The 27,283-nt window shown below is 32.3% G+C and overlaps 1 protein-coding gene across 3 annotated transcripts in view; it reads right to left on the bottom strand.

Moving 5' to 3' along the window:
• uif (uninflatable) overlaps nucleotides 1-27,283 on the bottom strand; it is an 81,567-nt gene that overhangs the window by 27,048 nt on the left and 27,236 nt on the right. For all 3 annotated transcript variants that reach the window (XM_053748244.1, XM_053748243.1, XM_053748242.2), the window contains exons 2-3: nucleotides 15,200-15,278; nucleotides 11,477-11,498 (exon numbers count right to left, since the gene is read on the bottom strand). In XM_053748244.1, the coding sequence (XP_053604219.1) occupies nucleotides 11,477-11,498; nucleotides 15,200-15,271 (94 nt within the window). In that variant the 5' untranslated portion in view covers nucleotides 15,272-15,278. The remainder of the gene's footprint in view (nucleotides 1-11,476; nucleotides 11,499-15,199; nucleotides 15,279-27,283) is intronic.

The raw sequence follows: 27,283 nt of genomic DNA on the forward strand, positions 1-27,283 counted from the left end.
CAGAATTTACAGAGTGCTTAATTTCCGAAAATAACTTTTAATTTAATTCGTCACCCATTAGAGGCTATTTCAAGCAGCTCAAGCTTTTATATGATTTGGCAATTTGACACTTGAAGAGTGATGATAATATATTCTCATATTATAGGTTATGGTTGAGTCACGTTTAGGCTATGTGTGCCTTTCACTCATTACAAGGCTCCAAGGCTGTTCGGCTGTTTGCCGCTCGATTGCCTGTACTAGCATAAAGCTTATTGTCTTGTCTAAAAAAATGCTGAATAGTGTTACTTTTGTTTGTACTTGACCATATTTAAGTGTTCAATTGTTTTATCATTTTTAATATGTTATATTGAATTAATTGAATTTAAATTTTTGGAAGTTCTGCAACGAAAGGAAATTTATAATTAATTTCAAATAACTCATAACTTGACTTGGCTTAACACAATTTCATTATTAAACCAGTCAAAATTAAAATCTAACATATTTAATTACAATCTTAAATTAAAGTACTTTACTAATCAAGCAGAATTAATATAATGACTACGTAGGTACTTTAGACATTTAAAACGTAAATTCTTTTGCTCATAGAAAGTTGAACCTTTATATAACGAGGGCTATAATTTATACATGTTACAAGCTAAGTAATTTTACTAGTATGTAATCATTGTGTAGATCCTGATTTATACCTTCCTGTGGTATTCTATATAGAATCAAACAAGCCCATTGAACATCAAAGAAACTTCGCAAATACTGCTCGCAGTGTTTCGTCTCGATTACTGCAAAGAGTAATTACTCGAATCACGATTGTAGAAGGCACTAATTTAGACGAGTATTGTTAAGAGCGGTGCTGATGCACGGAATCAAGCCCGCCTTACTAAACAACTGACCCACTTCGAACCGCTCCAAATGTCACAGTAGATGCATGCCAAGTTACGAGTAGAAGCCAGATTACTTGATAGACGCATGGCGTAACCATCTGTTAATGTTATTAAGGTAAAAAAAACTGTAATTCGTACAAAGAGTTAAGTAGTATCACTTTATTTTCTGTTTATTATTGTTCAAGTATTTAATACATTTAAGCATTTAATAATATCTTGCATACAAAGTCCAATAAAATGAAGAGTATTTTAATAAAATATCGCATCGTGCTGCATCCATTGCTGTCCATTTTCGCTATTATACTACTGATATATTTAATTTGAATAACTACCTATGTTATTCAAATAATGTGGATAATATATTAAAAAATATGATACTATTTTACAAGTTATACTTAAGAAGTGTCCAAGCAAGTAGTGCTAATGTCGACTACCGCTAAGATAATCTTGAAATGTTATTATAACTCGACTTGCAGCTAACTGTTATACCTATCAGAATATAAGAATTGAGAAAAACATTGAGTTCATGACACTACTAGATAGTTAAATATCAACTTTTACTATCGCACTGTTTAGTGGTCACTTTTTGATAGAAAATTAGAAAAAGTTTTAAAATGTGTTTACTATTATTTACAATGTTTAAAACACCCACAGGTATTCTGAAATATAATTTGAAAGTATAAATACGAAAAACTGGTGTCTGAATAAACAAAACATCCGATCCTATAAGATTTAAAAATAAAAAAATCTGCAGGTTTTTTGCATTATTCATTCGTAAGAATTTATTCATTCACCAAGTATGACTATGTTTATTTTAGTATGAACTTGTGTTGACATTATTTCCTTTTTCAAATGGTTTCCATTTCGTTTTTAAGATTTCATATGATTCAAAAATGTTGTAATATGTATTAATATATTGATTGTAACAAACAACGATTTGGCGTCCGTTTCTTCGAAAATAACAATTAGTTACATGACTGGAATACCGAGAAGATTGGATCAAAGATATTCAAGTTTCAGTTAAGTAAAGCTTTGTGCAAACATGCGAATATTCTCAATTCAGTCGGTTCGATAGTCTTAGCCTTATTACTATTAACTGTGAAGTTACATAGGTTACATAACAATTGTAAAATTGTGCAACAATATAAATGGTTCAAGGGTTACTTTAGTAATGTGAAAATCGATTTGTTTTGATAATAGTAATTATGTGTCAGAAATTTGCTTTGTTTATTTGTTGTAAATGTGTTATCTCGAAATTTTTTATATTTTTAGACAGAAGTTTCAGCGTGGTTGGTAACGGTTCAAGATAAAGATCTTTGGAAGACAAAAGGTCTTTGCCCAGCAGTAGGACACATAATACAGATGGAATTTTATTGTCAAATACTAAAAGTACTAAAATAAATTGCTACTTGGACCACAGTCTACCTGACTTTGGTCCATGTTTTATTTTGAAGGAACCTGAAATGACCACTCCGCTTGGAAACGTGATATTTCTCAACTTTCTTTTCATCAACTTAATAGCATTTTCCTGTTTCCAAGACGTATGTTGGGAAATTAAGTTTTAAAAGTTACTATTCTCTCATTATACTAAGAACTCTAACTATGAATTTGCAATAGCTGTAAGTTGAAAACGTTTTGAAATGTAACCACAATGTGATATTCTTTGTTTTTTATTTAATTAACTTAATTACTTGTTTATAAATAAGCAGTTTAAGAAAATAATTAACTACATTTAATTGGTAATTTTTTATTTTGCACATTTGTCGTGCTTGTACCTTAACTTAATATATAGTTAAAATATAAACAAGTATATTTTAAATAATAAACAAATTGTCCACGCACAATATTCCTAAAATTACATTACAGCATCTTCCAAACCATCGACATTTCTGATGTTTAATCTATTGCCAGCAGGATAACATAGACTACACATAACATAGTATAAACAGAGAATGCTGTTATTAAACTTGTTCTGATATTAGCATGTAGGGCAGCCAACGGTGCCTGGAACACATACTGTGGTAGAAGCTGGGAGCAGCAATTACCACAGATCGATAACGTAGCATTGATGTTGTGGAATGACGTCGTTTACACTCGAAGATTATTGATGTTAACCGGCAAATGTTAGCGAGAATAAAAACCATGTCAAAGTTTAAGAAAAAAAAAATTGCAAATGTTCAATCAGGCGTACTAATAAAATTTGATTGAGACACTAATATTGGTGCCAGATTATTTTATGACCAACGAATACGATTCGGTGATATTTGTTCTAAGAATACAGCGCGGATCAGACGAGACAAGATCAAATATATCTTCTTCGGCTACAACAAATATAATCTATACAGCATTGACGGTCCCGGTCATCACGACATCATGTTCCGAAATGTAACCGGGAATACTCGAGGGTGAGAGAGTTTGTCTGTAGTCCACAGATATAATTAGATTTTTTTAAATATAAGTTTTTTTCTGAGCTCAGTATAAATTAGCCTAAAGCTTTAATCTAGAAAGTGCGTTATATCACAGCAACAAGCGCACGGAAGCATTTTATGGTACATTCCAGTCGATCGAAAATTATGTTTGCGGTTATCGGTCCCGGGGACTACTATTGAATAGCGTTCAAAAAGCCGTTGGCTGACAATACTTTGCAACTAGGAATTGTGGTGGACACCGCCATAAATTGCTTACATAAGGAGGCTATGTCTTGCTACGCCTGTCGTCTTGACGATTTATGACAATTGCTTTATTATTACTAGCGGCCCGTCCCGGTTTCGCTCTGGTAAAACTAAAATAAAAATTACACACCTAAACCATCCTCAGGAACCACACTATTTATTGGTGAAAATTAGGAATTAGGAATCATGCTCGGGAGTCGAATGGAAGACTGTAAGGCTTTGTAATATGAATTTATTTATAAAAAGGAAGTGCTAGCAAGTTTTTGTATAGTAGGTAGGCAATCTTCGGAAATACTCAAAATTTAAATTATTTAAATTACTCCTGACTTAGTCATACTTTTTATGAATGCATTCCCACAAAATTTTGAAACTTATTATTTTTATAAATAACTAAGTACTTTATTTTGTTACGATACAACAAAATGCGTAGCTGATAAAAAACAGAATGTCTATAAATCACATGGATCAAGTCAAGAATAGTAAGTAAATAGGCAGGGGATAAACAACATTTTATTCCGAACATTGACAGCCGAAAACGCAACGTACGCGATGTTCGAGTGGGCGGCGTGGTTTCGTTTGCAAGAAACCGCACTCGACAGGAGCTGTGCTTAGCTGTGCTTGAAGTTTCAAACAACCAATAGAATTTAATTTGGCAAAACTAACGTATTTCTAATGGCTTGTTCAACTAGGGCAACTTAAACCAATGATATTTAGTAATTTTTGTTTGTCAAACAAACGAAATACTATTGGTTGTTCGAAACTTATGTTCAATTAGCACAACATAGCAGAGCATTAGTCGAGTTCGGCCCTGACGTCGTTCCACCCGGAATTTATAGACAATAAGTCCTCCCATTTGTACGTAAGGATTGAACGAAAAACAGCCTCCTTTACTGACTTTTTTACTATGCAATGTAGCTGGATACGTTTGAACTATACACGCTGGAGATTTGTTTCCTGGATTAGCAGTGGAAGCCCATAAAGTGTGCAGAATGTAGACTTTGTACCCGCAGCATTAGATAAATTCCTACTAAAGTAAGATGTTGGTTGGACTACTTTGTGTATATTATAAATATAGGTAGCTGTCGCGAATCTATAACGTCTGAGGATTCTGCCAAGAGATTAAATAGGCATTTATAAGATTGGGATAAGTCACATTATTTTGGAATTTGAATCCCTAAATTAGAACTTTGTATTTTTGAAATCCCTACCTATCTTTGATCAATAAGATTTCAGATCAATTTTCTTGATTATTCGGTTCATATATTTAAAAAAAGCATAAATATAAAATATTTTCTTTCATCACTTACAAAACTGCTAATTTGAAACCAATAAATCTGAAACGAAAATATTCCTTTGTCTTGAAGAAAATTGTCGAAGTTACCAAATCAGTTTCATCGAAGTTTATATCTTGGTACATTTTTATTATTTATTCTGTGAAACGAATCGTATCAATTTATAGTTTTATGTAAGCTCTTAAATTAATCAGATGTGATTTCCTGAATTTGAATTAGATTAGAAATTTAGGGAAATTGGTCTTGTATGAAGAACATTCAATAAATATTTTGACGTTAGAATAAGTAGTATTACAAAAACACATTCCATAAAAAAACTTTTGATCATTGTTTAGTGAAGGCGCTAATTTCTTATAAGATGAAATAAATATTTCAAATAGGATCGACCCCCAAGTGAAATAGGATAAGGGATGAAGAAGAAAAAGAAATAAACATTTCACGGATTATGATCGATCTATTTAGCTAATGAACTTATTAATCATATCTATGTATTGAGTATAAAACTATTGCGGTATCGAGATCGGTTCGTGAGTTATAAATCCACCAGAAATGTCCGCTGCATTTATCTTCAGACGATCTAAAGCTTCATAACTCTGCTGGCGGAGGAATTCTTTCGTCTTATTAGGCGAAGAGCGTTTGTTTGTCCGAAGCTTCATTTCTAAAAGAGCTTTCTGTTTTGTAAGTATAAGTAGATACCTAAGGATTTTGATTATAAAAACATCTACTTAGGTACGTACATACAATTCATAGATCATTGACATTCGCTGGCTCAAATCAGCTAACTGCTGAATATTTTTTAAATATTGTACGAAAGTATAATATATAAAATAAATTTACTAATCAATAGATTATATTAATAAATCATCTTAATAAATGTTCTATTACCTAATTAACAATTATTTGTCTTTAAGTTTTATATTAACAACTCAACGACACTAAATACGGTAGTAAATTTCAAATTCAACAAGAAATAAGTTTTGTACAAAATTTATGGACAGACAGATTAAAATTGGTCCTAACTTTTGATTTTAGAGTATTTCTCCAACTAACGAACAAGACAGAACAACCTTTAACAGTTTTAAACCCTTTAGGGCTCTCTGGTACATTTAAAACTTTGTAGAATTTAATGTTTTGTGGCAATACTATATTGATGTGCCAAGAAAATGTCAAATTAAAATACAGTCGTACAAATTATAATTTAATAAAAAATAAGTCTTCAAAATACAACATAAAAAAAGATAAAGCTATCTGAATTATTTATATAATTGCAAAAGCAAATGTGGATTCATAATATACCTAATGGTATATTATGAATCCACATTTGCTTGTTTAATATTTTTTAGTTATACCATCGGGGTATGAGCAGATCCAAATAGTAATACGGAAAAGGAATACCTTTTATGCAGGAAAAAGTATTGTTTTCCTGAGAAAATCAAATTGCGGGAGAAACCGTAATGCAAAAGCTAGTCATTTCTATCTATCTGTGATTGGATCCATGAGAGCCAGTTGTCATTAGCAACGATGTATGTACACAGATCAATCTGGCTTCCATTTATCACTCCAGGCGCAGACGGCGCAGTCAACTACCTGAGTCAGGCTGGAAGCCCATTCAACTCTCCTGTTATTCGCATACTGATTGTCTCCAATCTCGATGCGTTTCCACTGGCGATAAACAAACGATTCTGTTTATACCAGCAGTATCTCTGTCTCATCTTTGCGTGTTTCCGTTTGCATTTGAAGCTGTGACGCCAAAAGCCTAGGGTTCGCGGAAAAAACGTAAAAGTAAAATTTAGAAGTAAAATGAAGATTTGAGTATGATTCGACAACCGGCTGCCTGCCTGTCGTCAATCCTCATTGTTTATATCAGCACTATTCAGTAGAATATAGAATTCTGACGATTAACCTCGTTTTGGTTTTCAAGAATGCCGAGTATCCTAAGAACAATTTTAAACCTCGAAAATTTTTATCATTAATCGAACATTGAACTAAATAAAAGTTGCACACACAACCCACAGATGGCGTTTAATTTTTTTTGACACGATAAAATTTTTCGAACCTAGAATTAAGTTTCTTATTCTATTCTCTCCAAATGTACTCAAGATAATTTTGAAAAATCACTTTTATTCACTTGTTCAAGAGCAGATGACAAGTAATCATGATATCTAATAAGTCTACCAACAGTAGAAACGGGAAGTGAACTATTCTCAATATATAAATAGTTTCATTCCCGGTTTCAGGATATGGTACTGCCTACAAGTCATTTTGACATCTCATCCGGCACGCAAATAAATATAAGCAATGGCTACCGTAGCATTGGAAACAGACCAAGGTTCGTACAGTACTTATAATATAGTATAGTACTCCACACAAGACATCATCAATGTTGCATTCCATTGAGCTTGATCACTAACCCGATTGAGTCTGATGGTTGTATAGATAATATTAATGTAGAAGACTCAGCATCCTCTCTGCTACGGTGCTCCATTTACTGCATAGACCAGTTAGGATTCATCAAAGCCAATATGAACTCTAATTGGATAAGATTTTCTGATCTGTATATACTATTTTCTATTCCTCTATCTCTATAATTTTCTTTATCTATTTAACTTTCGACATTTTAAGTTTTGTTATATCTGTTTTTACAAAGTGTTCCTACATTTTATTTATATAAGAACTAGCGGCCCGTCCCGGCTTCGCTCAGATAAAAATATAATAAATTATACACCTAAACCTTCTTCAGGAACTACACTATCTATTGGTGAAAACCGCATGAAAATCTGTGCAGTAGTTTTTAAATTTATCGCGAACAGACAAAATCATACAGACGTGTCAGAGAACTTTGGTTTATAATATCTAAGGACAAATAATAACGTTGATTATTACGCAAACAAATTCATGACATTGACCTATAATAATTTGCTTTGTTGTTATTTTGTGGGGGCTCAAGCGTCAAGCATCAAACAGCCTACATTTACTAATGAAAGTTATCTCGGATTTGCGTAGGATTACAACCTTCGTTTTCTGTAGGATCTGACAAAATACAAGAGTACAGAAATATCATCTTATACCATGTGGCACGTGCTAGGGGTACATAGTTCCGTATGGAATAATAGGTACTTCTATGGCCCTGGCATTTGACATACCATGCCTGTCAAAAAGGAAACAAAAATATATTGTATATGTAACGATGGTCCGTTTGTTATGTGTTATCTATATTTTTGAGTGCGTGTAAAATTCTAATAAATAATTATGCCTATTAATTATGCTCACAATTGCTTATAGACATGGTTATAATTTATTAATAGTATAAGATAATCAATTTTGAGTTTGACTTTGTGCTTCGAAAATTCTTATTAAAAATATTTCCTTCAAGAGACTAATTACTAATAGACTTCTGTGTTTTGGTACATCTTGCTGAAGTGTGCTGACCTTCTATATTTTCTTTATTTTGAGCGGATTGTTATGCAACATAGACAAAAGGGTAGATGGTAATTACTTCGACCTCTGTTACTTGTACAAGCTTAGCCCATCAATACATCTTTCACGTTACGACCCGTTTATTGGGGCCTTTACTTTAATGTTTTTTTTTACGTTAACTCTAAGAGAAATACGTAATGTTTTCGTAAAAGTAATGAGTCATTAAATTAAGCATCCTGTAACGTTGATGAAAATGCCATATATCACTATTCTACCTTATACATTGTGTTTATATAGTTGTTTTACGAAAAAAGATAAAACAAAAATATTTTTATATCATAAAAAAGGGGTGGTGGTATAATACAATCGACATTGTCCCACAAAAGTATCTACCAATTTGCCGGGAGTTCGCACTCATTATAACAATCGGATAAAAAAAGGGAAATTGAATAATTTATTGCGTGAAATGGATTCGTGAATAATTTCTTCCTGATTGATATCTACCTGAGATTGAAACACGATTTTACCTTTCGTCAATATTTTATCAAATAAGTTGGGTGGGATTATGTTTACATATATGTAAACATAATTATTTTAATTTATTAAATCCCCCCAAACTTAGTTCGTATCCAATGATTCGACTATGTTGTTTCCATGTTCACGTTGATACAAATACGAGTATAGTACCTACTTATCACATAATTCCATACAAGGTACACAGATCAACGAACACCACGTTTGAGAATTTTTTATGTAGTGACCGGGATGAGAAAAATCTCGAATTTATACCTTTAAAAGTTAATTAAACTTTACAATATACAAATCAATACAATATACAAATCCTTAATTAAACTTTACAATACACAAACTTTAAAAAAACTTTTAAACAAATTTAGTTAATAAAATTGGAGATTCAGTGCAGGGATTCCATTGTAGTGCTTTAACTATCAGATGCACTGCAACATAGATTAACTTGTCGGCGAATAACGCAAAGTCAGAGAACACACTTAATCCAGAATCCAAATTAAGTCAATCTGTCTACAACGACATTTGTAACATTCTTGGTTCAACTCCGCAAAGTTAGATTGCCATTTCCTAGGTAATGCAAGCTCGAGACGGGATGAGCATAGGATTCATACGTAATGAACAATACAGATGTTAATTTTCTACGAGTAAAATATCTTTGTTTAGTTTGATCCTATGGCTGTATAACTTGACAGTCATCATCTAACTTTGTAAAATTTTAATTTCCCAAGTGTTGAACCTGTCAACATTACTTCTTTTTTTCTGATAAAATTGGAGCGTACCAATGCGTTTAAAAAAAAAAGGGTTGCACTCCGGGAGTGCCGGCAGAAGTGAAAACTTGATCATTTTTGACGACTTACGAATTTTCGATGTCACGTATCCTGACGCGAGTTTAAAATTTTTTACCCATCACAAAAAAAAGTGCACAACGCTAAAGAAGTTTTCACTTCAAAAATTGGGTTGCCTAGTTATAAAATGTATAAATAAATGAATTAACATAATGAAATACAATAATCAAATTTCAGTTTAATTGATACATTTTATTTATAGTAAGATTTAGTATTTTTTAGTTTTTATTAAAGTATAATTCAAATGAAACACTTTTTGAGTCCAAGATTTATGATGTCACTTTACGCGGATCCCGAGGTTAAGGTTCATGAAACAATGAATTTAGATATGTTTGCTTGACATATTTCAATTTATCGCTTGTTGCAGCCAGACTTGATCGTTTAAACGGAATTCCTAGTGATTACAGAGGGCGCCACGCGTGTAACATCAGAGGCAATTTCCCGCGTAATTATGTGGCGATTGAAAATCAACGACTTGCTATTTTGGTAGACATCTCGGTAGTACCACAGACACCTTTATGTGATAGTTTTAGCAACGTTATTTACAATGATTATCTGTCCTTGGTTTTGGAAGATTAAAATATATTTTTGTGTGGATTGTACTGTGTGTATGTTTTTAGAATGTAAATAAAATGTTATGCCGGCTTCGCACTATCGCCGAACTCAGCCAGATGTCGCGACTACATGAACATTGCGTAGTTTGTACGAGAGCGTTTAATTACCGCAATTAAAAACCAGTAGAATATAACCTGGAATAACACATAGGGTACTTTTTCTCCCGAATTTCCCACGGGAGCGAAGCCCCAAGGCGCAGCTATATATCCCATTATTTGTCAACTTTCAGTGTTAATTGAAGAACAATGATTCACACTGCAGTTTCTCAAAGAGGACCTAGTGTACACGATCGACATATTAGCACAAACATGTAAATTTTTAAGCATAACAGAAAGGTCTATAGCCTAAGATCTCATTGCTTGAGTTCGTTGTTTATCTGTTCAAACTTCTAGCGGATGTCGTTTATCAAAATTTAATCAAATGGGGGAAGAATGCGTTGTTAATAAAACATCGTTGTAGTCAATTGTCAATTAAGTTGTTATAGAATGCAATATTTATTTTGAAGCATTGTACATATTGATTTTAATTTTGTTTAAAAAAGTTTTAAATAAATAAAAAGTTTTAAATAAATAAATCAATTGGGAAAAATGGTTTTAATCTAGTTCAATCATTATTTATTAATATATTGTGAACATACCTTTTTTTAATAAGCAGCGATAAGGAGAACGTTAAAATAAAATCAAGCAGTGGGATCTTAGACTATTATAATTGGTTAACGGCGTAGGAGTGACCTATGAGACCATTGAGTGCAAAGCATGTCGACATTGCATTGTTCTTTGGTCACAATTATGTGAAGTGAAAATGTATTTTGAAACTGCAATTTTATGTTTCATCACATACATGCTTGAATCTGTAGAATAATTTTATATCTATTTATATATAAACTAATTTTATATATATAATCATATATGAACCTTAAAAGTAGGATAGGACTCCAGCAGATTAATCCAATTGCTGGTGATAAGTAGTGTAGTAATCAAATAGGTACTTACTTAGGGTTACCTTTGGGATCAGAAAGTAAAAAATAAAAACACATTTTTTAGTCTATGTTAGGGAGATTGCGGTATTTCACTGTTAGTGCCCTCGTGACAATGCATAATCAAAGGTAACATTATAACACCCACTGAGTGCGCACATTATTGTTCATGTACATATTACATCTTCATTGTTTTCGAAAGCTTTACATTTTTTTTAATGTCTTAATATAAATGGAAAAAATAACAAAACCTTACCATTCGGACATGTGAAGAGATTCTGAAATAAAAAAGAAATGTGATTAAGTATAATGTCGAAAATAATAACAATAACGTAAAATTTTGTTAATAAACAATAATGGGTTGCGATCTGTCACTAAATCTAATTCTATTATAAAAGTGGCCTTTGATGTTCATTGGTTCTATCTCGTAAAATATAACATCGTGATCTATAATATACATCTGTCTACATTATTAGGTATAGAATACACTTAAAACAGTTAAATTAAATCGTAATTCGGACATTAAATCACGCGACATTGTTGAAAGCATATTTGGAGCATTGTTTAAATCTCGCTGTTGTTAACAACAGAAATCCAAATCTGTGGTGGCGACGGTTTTCAATCGGAAATTGATATAGAGCGGTTCGGTTCCCGAATGAAATGTGGAGTTAGTTGTTGCCGAACTAAAACTGTGACAAGAATTGAATTCAATAATACTACACACTTTTGTTACAAGCTTTTATTTAGTTTCACCTGTTCCAATTGTCTGTCTGTAATCAAATCTTGCAATTTGTATTTCTCCTACTTCCAGTTGTCCTACAGAGTTGAAATATCCCAAGTTTCCATGACAATGCATTATTATGATAAGCATGACCTGAGAGTGTATGCAGGATCAGCTCCTAACGAGGGTTTATAGCACGGATATGGGCTTTTTGTCAGGCGTTAAATGCCACGAGATCTCTTTAATGATAATAAAAGCTTGTAGCAAAAATGACAGTTTTGTAAAAAATTGTTTAATGAACGCTATTTTACCTTCGGTACAGGTGTGTATTATTTTCAAAGAAGAACTATCAATTTTATTTTGATTCAGGATAGGAAATGGGTCAAAATAAAATTATTAGCTTGTTTTAGGGGTTGGGAGATTTAGAGAATACCAACCGCATCTACCCGCGGCTTCCGTAAATTTAGATCAGAGGTATATGGGTCTTTGCAACGGTTTTCCGCTTTGTTTTGTACAGAATTTTATAGGTTAACAAACCTGTGAGCTAGATCAGACATTCTTTTAAGTTTATCAAAAAAGGACTTGTAGTTAATCAGTTGCAATGCAACAAGACGGCAGTAGCAATATTTTAAGCCAATTAATTTAAAAAAATGATTAAACTAATTAATGAAAGTATTTATTTGGATAAATTTAATGTTGTAAATTATGAATCATGCACCGGAATTGCTTTTACCGAAAATCAACACGTGGAAAGTGCAAATATCGAATGTTTACACAAGAGACTGGGCTTTCATTGACTTTATGCTTAATGAAAGTAACATTTTAATCTATAAAACTGTTGCATATTTTAAACGATCAAAATTAAAAAATATAAATTCACTAACAAAGTGCTCAGAAAACGCGGAGCTTGTATTACGAAATTAAGGGAATATTTTTTGCTTTTAGATTGCGGGGGAACAGATTTGATGTGGTCCCGTGGTGCGTTAATAAAATGCGTAAAATCATGTTGTAAAATAGCGTAAGGTTTTTCACAACCGTCTCTGAGAAAAAACCCAGGTTCAGGATGATGATGAACCTACGAGGTGGACCAGTATAAGGAAATATCCTAAAATATAATATACCCTATCCGACAACCCTTTTGTCTTGGTACCAAAAAAATAGGAAAGCCGACCTTACTGAATGCTGAACAGGGCATAGAACAAGAAGAATTTGCAGGAAAAGTACAGATACAGTTTGTCAAGAAAGTGACGAGAATAAATGAGGACGCTGTCTCCTGTTGGCTGGCAACACTGGGTGTTTATCACCAATCTTGACCATTTTATTTGGTCATTCGATGGCAAGAGGCAGTTCGATAAAATTTTATTTTCTTCACTTTCTTGACAAACTGTAAGTAAGAAGATAGGCATAGAGCCCTCTCCACACATATTTTAGTTATTCTTGTGCTGAAAATAAGTTTTTTCAAAAAATATAATTTGATTGCTTTTATTGTTGTCAGAGAGATCTTATTACATTCAATGTGAGACAAAAAATCATGTCCGTGCAGTAAACCGTTGAGGAATTCCCATGTCTGGAGCCGTTCCTGGGTGCACCATCAGGTGCATACTATCATCAAAACTAAACGTGTGTGTAACTTCAGCATAATCGCTTGGAGAAATTTGCTTTAAAATTGAGTTGACAGTTACATTGCAAGTTAAATAAAAGCTTGTATATATGTACAACAAAATTATTTATAATCGGTTTTAAAAGAAAATTTCTGTTACGATAAATGTAGATCTGTAGATCTAAAAAGCACAAAAACAATAAAGCGAATCAATTAAATAGCATAAACAAAATTGAATAGGTGGTTACCTATTCAATTTTGTTTATGGTATTTAATATATTGGTTATAGAGCGCCGGATGTTTCCTCTTCGTGTCTCAATCATAACGTATTGTATGGTAAAAACAAACTCAATGCACAGACATTACGCAAGGTATTGTGTACCGTACGTACGGACATATCAACTCATACCAATTACTTACAGGGTATTGAATAAATTAAATCATTCACGCGCGAAGACTTGCGAAATGCAAATAAATTAATTACAATTTCACCGTTATTACGAATTGGAATATCAGATTTCTTCAACAAAAGATACAATAATATATATATATATATATATATATATATATATATATATATATATATATATATATATATATATATATATATATATATATATATATATATATATATATATATTCTATATCGTTGAAACATCATCATATTATTATCATTCTTCATAATTACGAGGTTTTTTGTTGTTTTTCAGAGTACACAGATAATTAATTATTTCAGACTTTAAATTATGAGTTATCAGTTCCATTAGTCCTTTTTCCATTGACAAGAGACGAAGTTCTTTTGAAAGAATTACCTTGATAAAAAGGGTTAGTTTGAATATACTAGGTACTTACGAGACTACTGAGTGCTTACAAACAGTTTTAATTATCATTTACGAAATAAATTTATTCGAAAGTGATTGCGTTAATTACACTATGGTTTCTATCGAGTATCAAAAATATTTTTTATTGCTTCATAAATAAATCCATTGCCTCAAATGCCTGCTGAAGATGCCAAAAGCTCTTAATTAATACCAGGGGACGGTATGCTAATGAGACACTTAGAAAAAGGTCCTTTAAGAGGCCACCGATTAGGACCGCTGCCAAAATTACATCTCATATTTCCTATCCTAGAAATTGCCTTATTATTTTCTGTGATTACTTTATTTTGTGCTTTAAATTTGGTATATGTTGGTAATTCATTGAATTATTTCCTTTATGTGTTACTAACTCATAAAGTTGGAATATAAAAAAAAAATCTATTGATCTCAAGAAAGTCAATGCCTTTGACCGTCTTGACGTGGGTAGACAGACAACTATTTGACTAGACAGTGCCAAGTGTCACGAGAAACAAAGGTCACATTTAGCGGGCTTGACGGTGGAATTGAGATTCAGAAATAGTGACAGATTACTAATACATGGCATATGATTGCTAAGGCATTGCGTTATATGCATCCGAAATTATTTCCAAAATCCTAAATATCATATACTAGTAGGCATTAGGCCTTCACAGGCACCATAGTAATGCTATAAATGCTAATTACGTCACACGTTCACGGCAAAACCGCTAGGCTATGACAATATATAGGCTAGATAGACATATATGACAATACGTGACAATATATATATAGGCTATTTTCTTTGAAAAAAGTAAATCTTACCTCTGTACTGATGGGCGTTACTGTCAGAAGGAGCGCGACGGCACATAGTGCCGCCGGACACCTTATCAGCATCGTAAATCTGTGGACAAAACGGTACACTTTAGCTTTCTCCACGGAAACAATGTAGAACAACAAAATAGCAGGATTTGCTATACAGCACTCGGGATATTTATGCCACTTTAGTTAACAAAGCTGCTGAGAATGTTTTACAAATTTAGCACTCCAACTTTGAACGTTAATGTTGAAACAAAAAGTATAATATTACAAATAGCCAATGTAGTAAGTGTATAAAGGAAAACATCCACGATTTGCCCCTTTTACCCCATGGCCAAACTGAAATAGTTTGGCATAATCGATTTAGCTACAAGGAATTACATATTTTTGTGACCAAAATCGAGTATAACTGCATTGAGCCCCTGTAGTGGGCCGGGCCATTCTCTTGATTGTATAATCCTTAAGGAAGACCAGTGACCCAGGCTGGGACATTGCAATGACTGAAGATAAGTAAAAGAATAATACATTTAGCATACTGACAATGACTGGTAATTTTTTTGTGGTGAATGTGGTTTAAAATTTAAAATCATCACCAACTATCGGAGAAGCAAACCGATAAAAGGAGTCGCTCTACTTAATAAGGTCAATTTATTTACCCGCATTCATTCAATTCAAACTATATTTTCATTTGCTCTTATATGAGAAGTCTGGAGCTATTTCAATAGCGATAGTAGAGTAGAATTTAAATCCTTTTACTCGAACCCCCAAGGCATTCAAATCCACCAATCGTGTTGGAAGAAAGAACGTTTGAACATCTTCGCGTAAAAAAACTAAAAACGTCATCTCGTCCGTGACTATGGGTCCGTGAAGAGGTTTTTGCAGATTGAAATGTTAATAACTCTGGTCGTAACATGTTTCCTATTTATTTTTGTAAAAATAAAGGCCTCTTCGATTTACCAGTCTTTTGCTGATTGATATGTGATTCAAGAAGGAAGTCTGCCTACCATATTTGCTATATTGGATTTGTTCCTGAGAGCAAAATTGGTCGAATGTAGAATGTAGGCAGGTATTTTGTTACAGGTGTAACAAAATACCTATCTATATACATATAAAGGCCTTACCTTATACCTTGAATAAATCCTATGCAAAGTTTCAATTTAATATTAAAATTTCTAAAAATGATATACGTAAGGAGGTTTCCGTATTCATTGTAGTGGACGCGATTGATTACTTTTAAGAATTAACTTTTTTACACCCTATATTCACATTCGAACAATTTTGCTCTCTTCTTATGATTTCGTTTGTATTACGGTAATTTATTATATTATGTATAAAATATTTATTTTAATATTTAGTCATTTCAAATATTTAGTCCAATGTTACAGTCTTATCGATTTGGTACCATCTAAAGAGTGACTTTATTACTTCTTTTCTTTATTACTTTATTTTTCATCAGGAGAACACGTTCAGTTTTCCTCGACTAGAGATAGGATGGCACAGGAATCGTCGTTCTTTCGTCACGTACGATCGGAACGAGCAAATAGAAGTCGAATTCACTTCGCGAACGGAAACTGGGGCGAGGGCAAACAGCTGAATGTCTTTGGATCTAAACAATGTCGTGACTTTTTTGTTTAGCATTCGAAATCGAAACTACGCACGGTAGGCTGTAAAGCGATAGGTGCTTTTGATTATGAGATTTGAAAAAGTAATTAATAGTTGACCAGCATTAAAAAAAATTATTCGAATTTGGAAGATCCGTGGAATTGAATTAGTAGGTACTTCGTCAGAGTTCCTACTTTTTCCATGGGAAGAAAACAAACATTAAAATTGACAAGAATAATGTAAAGACAACCACTTATGCTTGTATGTAATGAGTGTAGTCAGTGACATAACATAATAATGCGTAAGCCAAGGTAATAATAAAAAGTTCATTGCCTTAAAGACCTTGAGTAATGCATAATTTAATTACGGCCTGATGAGTCAGGACTCCAGTTAGTTTATGCTTGTTATATAAATAGTACTTTAAAAATTTCACTACAGGCAAAATTGAAATCGATATGGAAAGCAACAGCTAGAAACTGTTTTTTCAGTTCGTAAATCAGTTAAATAAAACTAGTCGTATAATAATAAATATAGTAACCTTGGTTTGTCTGTCTGACATCATTCAATTCCGGATCTCACGTCTGTGAGTTAGGATGACGTGTATTGTAAAAAATGCAAATTTTTGAGACGATGCGTTAGGATACTTTTATTTTATTATCCCTATGATATAAGAAATATATTTATATTTCTGTTTTACTAAAATTAGGTGGAATAAAACTGTCAAATTAGTCGTATGTGCGTTAAAAGTGTAATTAAAGACTTTATTGTCTTAAAGTTTTCTTTGACGTTAAAAATAACCTGCGCGCAGCCGGTCGTTTAGATAAAAAAATGGCGCACTTTTCGTTATCATGCGCAAGTTAAAGTTAAAGTCAAAGTTGACTAGTGCAACGAACTCTTAATAATGTTTTCACATCAAGTCATTTCAATTCAAAGTCAAATTACTAAGTCATGTCTTGCATTTAGGCGACTTGAATAAAATCTGACAAAATAAAGAAAATAAAGACAGAAAAATGGATGCCCTATATAACTCATATCAAAATATTGGCTCCAAGGATAGCGGGATGGGATATGAAAATGTCACGTATGCGATTAAAGAGCTTACTAAAAGGTAAAGGCAAGAAAGATGAAAAGGATATATGAGATGGGATATATATAAGGAGAATTTCTTAAACATTTCTAGTGCACAAATTAACCCCGTAAGAGCGTTGCAATTTAGTTGTCATTAAAATAATACAAGTATTAGAATCCTTACCGATATTTTTAACATTATCAAACAAAATATATTGTTGGCAATAAATCAAGAAAAAAAAATAGAGTACCTAATTGGGTACTACCAATATATGAATAGGTAAATATAAAAGCCAAACGCGATCACATCGTGTTAAATATAAAGGATTTGCATACAATGGACATGAACTCTGAATGTTCTGTTCCAAATTACCGCAAGTCAATACAGATATGTTTTCTCCATTACGTAACTGATTCTGAATCAAAAATACCCCAATATTAATGTTTAAAGAATAATCCGGCTCGAAGGACCAATCAATAAATGCTTGAGAAGAGTTGTGGTTGAAGTTGTATTATTGTAAGACAGGTTTTTGAAGAAAAAATGACAAAACAATATGCATAATGTGTCCATCGAAAGATTTCAACATTTATATAAAAAAATAAACTTATTTATTTAGCAATTTACGTAGGAAAATTTCTGTAGAATTAGAACCCCGGTTCGCACCACCCACCATTTTTTATTTGGCTATATGTAGGTAGTAGATACTTTATATGCGAAATTCAGAGAATGAAAACTAGCTTTACTATTTATTTATTTTGTAATTTTGAGTTCCTGAGTGTAATGGGGCAATTTTGGGTTAAATATGTGTTAAAGCTAATTAAGCGGTGATTTCATATATATTGCAAATGAACTGTGGCCTACAGAAACCGGTCGGTTAATATCCCTGCAATTTAGCGGTGTGTCAATACGCTTTGACGGCTCTAGTAGCATAGTAAAATGCAATTTCCCGTGTTGGAACGGATTATTATTAGTTTTGGAATTTCATTGGGTAATATCCTGAAATCTGATAAAGTGTAATGAGTGTCTCATATAATTATTTTAATATTTTTGTAGTCTAGTAGAAGCTGGGATTGGTGAGTGAATAGAGTCTTTGAAATTGACCCTCTTCTCTTAGCACCACTATCAAAAAAATATCACCAAAAAAAAAACAAAATTATTTATTCAATTTAGTATGATATACACACACTATACACATAATAAATTGACGTCAAAAAATTACTTAAACTAAGTCTACCCTCTTATCGAACTTAGATGCCAACGTGATTGAACGTACATTGAGTAGTCTGTGTATCAGCTTTTTTTACTTCAAGGTAAAACCAGCAATGTACTTTGAAACCACTTAGGTGAACTGCGAAAGTGTGGAAACGAAAATAAATGTTTGGTGTTACTAACCAGTACTACCCATTGCATACTGTGAAATAAATCGCTTACTTCTTAAACTTATGTATAATATGCGTACGTATTGTGACTCAAAGCAAATGTTTAGTGGTTATTTATATTCTAAATCTGTATTTCATATTTACAATTTTAATGAGTACGCAAAGAATGTAATTTGAAGATAAGTTGTAAAAAACAAAAAAGAACTTATGTCCTACTTTTGGGCTAAGGTCTTTCTCATTGTTTGGATTCATTAGGCACTGAGAAGTATTATAATGACCGCACAATGTTTTATAATTATGTACACACAACACAGCCCAAAAATATTTCAATGCAATATTTACTTCCAGTTTAAAAATACTGCTGTAATGAAAATATTTATTTCTAGTAAACATATGTTATTATTAATATGTGAATTTGGCCAACATTTCTTTTTTTAACCAAAAACTTATTACGCCAAACTACATAATATATAAATAAGTTTTTTAAACATGTAATTTTTGACACCAGATTTTATTGTTGTTAGAGAGATCTTATTGCATTCAATACTTGAAAAAAAAAATTTTTTTTCACGTAGCCGTTCCTGAGAACTCCATCATGCATATAAATGCATTGTCATCCAAACTAAACGTGTGTACAAATTTTTACCTCAATCGGTTGAAGATATCTGCTTCAAATTGAGTGGCAAGTTCCACCCGAATACCAAATACCCGTCATAGGTACATACATAGTTAGGTACTTTACAAGTTAAGTAAAAGCTTGTTATAAAAACATAACATTGCTAATATTGAAATTTGAAAGCTGAACATATACCCTTAAATTCATAAATTTAAGGGTGTAAACCGCTTCATAGCACAAACCAAATCTCAGTCGATTAAAAATAGCAGTTTTCAATATAATTTCAAAATCGAATGGAAATTGTACGCGGGAAAATAAGGTGAGTGTGAAAAGCGCCGTAGAGATGAAAGTAAGCGACCCATCGTCAACCCACGAATCACATAACATGGCCCCGTGGCCTATTCTCACGGGCCCGATCCTCTCCCATTGTTTGTGTGCGATGCGACGCGGATAAGCGATGTTGCGCGTACATATAGGTACGTGCTCAGATAAATCATATCTTCTTATTTTGAATTTTTTTTCTGAATAGCCAGTAATTTAAATAACTCTTTCAACTATTTTTTTTTATTTTATTTAAATACTTACTGGCCTTTGTATTTTTGCATGTTACATTTATATTCAGAAATTATATGTTTTTTGTGATATTCAGATGTAATAGAACAAGTAATCAAAAATTAAAAAGTTTCCTCGAAATTTCTTAATTTTCGAGTATTGCTCATCTACTAAAAAGTTGCTAACCAGAGAGTTAATTACACGCCCAAGGAAGTTGAATAAAAATTTATTTCAAAGTTCCACAATATTAACTTTTGTGTTTTATTTTTTCACGAAACAAAATACTTCCCTAAACTTTACAAAACTCGTAAAAAAATAAAATCCTTTCCATTAAACATGGAAACTTTTCGCAGGAGATTTTGGTGCGAAAGGCTCTCCTTGAAATAGTAAATTTCTTTCAATTTAATATTCACCGGTTGTTGAGAAACTTTCCTCAATAAATATTTATGATCATCGTTCATTGATTCGACTGAGAGGTTGCTTTACGAATACAAATCTGATGTTTTAATCAACGTTTCTGCTATGGGTTATGCCCTCCATCATATAACAAACAGTAATAAAGTTAAACTCTCTGGTAGCTCTAAACCTGAAATAATACACAAGTGTACTTAGGTAAATGATTTATACAGTACCTAGTAAATATAAAATGTAATAATCTTTACATTTAAAAATTTCACGATTATCGAATAGTTATGGGAATTCTAATAGTACTTAAACTTACTGAAATATTTTATCTTTCAATTTATTATATCAAATTTCATAACCATCGGTTCAGTAGATTAGCAAACATACACACATAAATCACACAAACTTTGGCGTTTATAATATTAAGGAGTATTTATCAAATGTAAGTTATTAAAAAAAAGGTGACCACGTTAGTTTTTGATATGTTTTATATCACATTTAAATTTGGAAGATTCTCACGTGCCGTTACAAAAATCCGGAGCGAGACGTCTAATTGACCATTGTGACAATGGGAACGCTGGCCGACCTGCTTATGATTACCTTCTGTAATGGCCGCTTTTCGAAACTGTCTCACGCCGACTGTAACTATTTCGCAGTTTTATTGAATCAACTTTGTAATTGGGTAAACAGGGTTTTAGAATTATAAATGGTAGATATATACGTGTTAAGATCACATTCATTCGCCAACCAAATGTTCCAACAATGATCTTAAATTTATTACAAATAGTACTTATAGCTTAGTCACCTTTTACATAATATTAAACTAAATGGAATAGTTACAAACTTTGCTATGGCTTATTTTATGAAAGACTGTTATTAACCTTAATATAAAAAGTAAGTAATGATCTGATAATAAATATGAATTCAAGCAACTTATTTTTTAATTCATTCAAATATTGAATGCCTATATTCTAACAACGATATTTAATCTCATTTAATGTTGTGTACACGAGAAACCTAAAGTCAAAGTCGAATGACCTGGTCGTGGTCATAAAATACCAACCCAGTGAAATTATCTTGACCTCAGCTATTGCGCAACCTTACTGTTACATAAATTACTGCGGCCAGATGGTTTTCAACGGCTCAGATTGCTTTATAATGGAATTTTATAGGTGAAATAAAGTATTTCTCAGCTTATCATCCATTAGAAATAAGAAATCGTAAGTTTACCCCAGAGTTTATTCGTAGTGTCATTTTGATTGGTATATTTCAAGTACTGGATATAATACCAAGATCAACAATAAAATGTCTTCTACAAAATGTTGGCCATTTTCGATAAAAATGTTATCTATGTGACAAAATTCAAAATAAAATGTAGATATATTCTAAAATATTGACACTAGAATTTAGAATTTGTCCTTTTTTATCAAAAGAGTTTTTTATCAGAACGGTTCGTAGAAAACATTCTATTGTTGTTCTTGGTATTATATCTAATGTTATAAAGATGATTCGTTTGTAGCTTTTTGAGAAAAATACTATATCATTTCCAATTTGACTTTAAACTTTCAGAAGACTTTGCTGAATACAAGCTCCATACAAAATTAGGTATAAATATTTAATATCTTCTAGCGTAATCTAAAAAAGATAAAAATAATCATTACATAGTATAAAACAGATTCGCTTATACCTATTACTACGCAATGGATTTGGATGCAAGTATTTTTCATAGTATCATTATTTATTATAGTTTTACCCGAGCGAAGACGGGGTCGACAGCTAGTATCTGATAAAGCTTGATTAGTAAATACCAAACCAAGAGTCGTGGTCGTGACTGGCCCATAGGCTGAGTCAAGATGAGTCGATGTTGTGGAAACCGGTTTCGAAACTTTGATGATGAAAAGCTTGTCTTTTATACAATTTTAAAGTCTGTTCTTGCAGTTTTATTTCCTCGACCAGTTTTGATTTGGGTATTTTTTGTTAAGGATTTTGTGGAGCTGAAAGTATTTTACGTGACAAGTGGCCTGGCAGGGTCGGTGCGGTGCGGTGGTTGGTTAGAATCGTTTATTAAACTAATTAACATACGTTATCTATTTTTTCATACTATGCTTTGGGCTACTACTATATTACAATGTAAACTACTAGAGTATAGTAAAGCTACTAGAATAAGAAAACCTTATTTTGCTAGAACTCAACTTCATAATTTGGTCTATCGATATAGTCATCATTTAAATTCTAAATTTTATTATTTTGTAGTTCGTAGCTTAGAATTTATAAATTATGTAGAATAGTACCGAAATTTCATTCTGATGCCAAATACATTATTAGGAACAAGGATTGGAGCCGTTATGTGGACGGCCCAAACAACGGGACCAACCACAGTCGTCCTGAATATTAATTCGATGTCAAATAAAATCAGAGTGTTTGCGGACATTATGGAATGCACTGCCGTTACATGAGTAAATACTAGATTAAATGATTATCCTTAGAATCCGCCCCCATTACTATATATGTCGTGCTCCATCGTCCTCCGTTGTTTTGACGTCCGTCAATGGACAATGCAGATGTTGCAGATGTCGTATGGAGTTTCGACGTACGTCGATGCACGTAAGTATCAAAATTTATAGAAAATAACGGAAAACAAAGTACCAATGAGGTCTGGATCAAAGTTTAGTGTAGTATCGACTTGTAGCTTTAGACAAGGTCACACGTTCCAATAGCATTGTATACAAAACTTAGATGTTAAATATTAAATTACTAAATTATAAAGTACCTATTTTTAAAGTTCTTTTACAAGAATAATGATGTTTGAAATTTTAACTTGAAAACTTATATTACCACAAGATGCATTGTGTAAACAATTAAAAAAAGGGCACAAAATAATAATTCTCACTTACAAAATGTTGACCAGACAAGATTATACTTTGTCGAATCCATTTTTACTAAATTTTATCTTTACTCTTGCGGTTAGTTGGTCCAAATATTTACACGGGCCTAGGATACGCAATTCGGCACTTCAAATACACATTTATCATCGCACTGGATTATCCAATCAGGAATTTATATCTTATTTAATATTCAATCGGTATTTCATTTATTTTAATGTTTTGACCGACAATTCATTAACAGCCATTTTGTGTTGTGAATTTATTTCATTTCCTAGGAAAGTTTATTTAGGCAATCCAAAAGATTTCAGTTTCAATATCAGTTTTGATGTTTTAGAAAATATAGTTTCGGGTTATTCCTTTTGAGACCACATGAAGCTGATCACGCGTATGGTCAAAAGGTTAAACTTAATTTTTTTTTCAATGATAATATGAATATCATATTTAGTGTTTCATTGACATTTCTATCATTCTTGTAATAAAAAAATGATTATATCAAATATTCACTGTCTATTCACTACAGTATCAACTTATAAATATTATGTAGTCGAAAAGTAAATGCTAAAAATATAATTTGACCACGCTAATAATTGCTAAAAATATCTGTTCAGCTCTGTGTGGTAATAAACTAATTACGGGCTGACTTTTTCATGCTCCTAAGCAGGCAGGCTATTCCTATATGCGGCCCATCTGGTGGTAAATGGCCACCGCAACCTTTAGACACCTATTCACCAGGGATGTCACACGCGCGGTGCCGAGTGACCTGTATTATGATTCAATCTAGTAATAATATAGTAGGCAAATTCGATATACCTACCTGTAAACAATGTCACCAGGTAAGAGTAGGTTGCATTAGTCACCTAATTTGACGTTAACTGTACCCTGCGCAGAAAAACATTTGTCTAAACGTCGGTGGTGCGCAGGTTACCTAAAGCCAAGGTCAAACTGAGTGGTGCATCTCTATTGTAATTGTAACAAGTATTAACCAAGTGGTGGGCGAATAAATAATAAAATGATTCAATGAAAATGCACTTTCATTTTTCATTCGTATTTCCCGAAGTCAAAATATGAGCAATAAAGTACAGGTGGTTGAGAATCACGGCGATGAGTCCGGTTTGATTACGTATTTCATACGCGATATAATTGGAAAGTTGATTGACAATCCGACAATCGATGCCAATAACTATGTGCACAAAATATAAATATTACACATGAATAACCCATAATTAATATTCCTATTCGTTGTAAAATTTGTAATTAGCACAATGCAATATGGCGTTTAGCCCTCTATTTATACACATATTATTTGTAATTTAGTCATATTTAGGCAATGAAGTTTAGTATAAAATTGAACTTAATAGAGGTAAATAAAATACTTATAAAATATAGTACTTACATTATAAGTACTTTTATCCTAAACATTTAAGCTATAATTTTTCAATTCCCATTACAATTTCAACAAAATCGCGAGAAAATAGATTATATGGTAGTAGCTAACCAAAAATCATGATGATACTTCGATTCTTCAAACTAAAGATGTTTTTCACATTGGGTGTCGAGCTATCTATCCTAATATTATAAATGCGAAAGTATGTTTGTTTATTACCTCTTCACGCTCTATCTATACCAATCTTCTTGAAATTTTGTATACCTGTAGTTTGAAGTATGGAGAAAAGCATTGGGTACTTTTCATAAAAAAAAAATAATGTTCCTGTGGGAAATTTACGCGGGCGTAGCGGCGGGCAAGAGCTAGTTGTACAATAAAGTATTGTTTGCGTACAAACTTTAATTTATGAGTCGAGTGTCCGTTGAGAATCGGCAGTATTCGCATTCACACGTGGGCCAAAATCTGGCCAATATGAAAGTGAGAGGCGACTTTTTCTTTGCACAAAATATTTGCACTCTGTACCCGAGAATGGGCAAAGAAAAACATATTTTCACTTCCCTTGATGGCTCGCAGTTACGTGCCGTGGTGTTGTCTCAATAGAAATTACCTGAAATAGAAAATGGCTATTAGCAAATATGTTTGATGATGCTTATATATTAGGTATGTGAATTGTACGTTACGTGACGTTATTCACACATAAACACAAGTAAAAAGACTCTTCTATATATCTGACGATAAGACTGACGATAAGACTATATATATATATATATATATATATATATATATATATATATATATATATATATATATATATATATATATATATATATATATATATATATATATATATAATACTGACAGTGGAAAAAACGGTTGTAAAAGGTCGCCTTATGGAGAGGAAGTAATTTGCCAATTTTATTGATCAAATTTCCTGTCGGATGTATTTGAGATGCTTACTATGTAGCTATGTAGGATATATATATGTAGGTGTATCCTAATCTGTTTTTCCTTCTCCGGTTGCGATGATAGAAATAACAACCTATTTTCATCGTTGATAAGGGCTAATAGAAATAGATATGGTACCGTTTTTAGGGTTTCCAAGTAATTTTAAAATAGATTTAATATTTACAAATATTTTTTTATATGCAAAAGTTTAATACAGTTGATATTTTGTATGAACATATGGATGTTATTGGTTCTTAGACTCAAAAATAACTGAACATATTTTCGCGGAATTTTCGGTATAGGCAAGGCATAGATAATTCTTATTCTTTATATAAGTAAGTATATTAGTTTTTAATATTTGTGATTTCTTATGAAACAATCTTTAAATCCGATTTTACGAACACAACTAGATCAAGGTTGACTTCACCCATAGATAACTGAACTGCAATTTATTAAATTAATTTAGATTGTATATCTATATCTAGTCTAGATATCTATATATATGAATAGGCCGTGTGGCAATGGGTAGCAATTGTTACGCCAATGACATTGTCTGTGGTCTGATTTTTTACGTTTACCTTATCTTGACGCAATTAGATTTAGACAATTTTAATTTTACAATAAATCCATACTTGACCACCGTTCATATACTCAACGAAAACAATGTAATAAAGAATAGATTTTCACGTATTTAATACATAAAACTAAATCCTTCATACATCGAATTGGCTAAAATAAATTTAGACCCAAATCGTAAAGCCGCTACGCCATAGCATCTCTTGTGCATATAGGCAGGAGATAATATTGTTACTATGTCTGCTACATAAACGATACTTGATCTCAAACTTTTTCTCTCAAATCTCAAAAGCGCTGCATTAAAACAGATGAAATATTGGTCATATATAGAAATGTATTAATTGAATCTGAAAAATATAGAATACTTAGTAAAAAGTAGTAAGTAGTAAAAATTCTATCCGAGAAAAAGAGTGTTTTTTCGGTTTACGTCGCAACGAAGCAAAGAAAGTGGGTACAAATATCCCGAATAAAGTAATGGATGGTCACCTTTATAAGTAGCTATATTCATCAATCTTTAACTCCAACCTATCGATCATTGCACAAAAGATGTCCGACTTCTTTGATCATTGAGTGACCAAAATGCAAAACCTTTTAGCTTCCACTCGTGTGGGGTGGGTGTGTAAATGCGGGTGATTTCCGGATTTCACCGCGCAAATTGTTGATTTTCTGCTTAGCCA

Source organism: Plodia interpunctella, chromosome 7 (genome assembly GCF_027563975.2).
Source record: "Plodia interpunctella isolate USDA-ARS_2022_Savannah chromosome 7, ilPloInte3.2, whole genome shotgun sequence".
Taxonomy (NCBI): Eukaryota; Metazoa; Arthropoda; class Insecta; order Lepidoptera; family Pyralidae; genus Plodia; species Plodia interpunctella.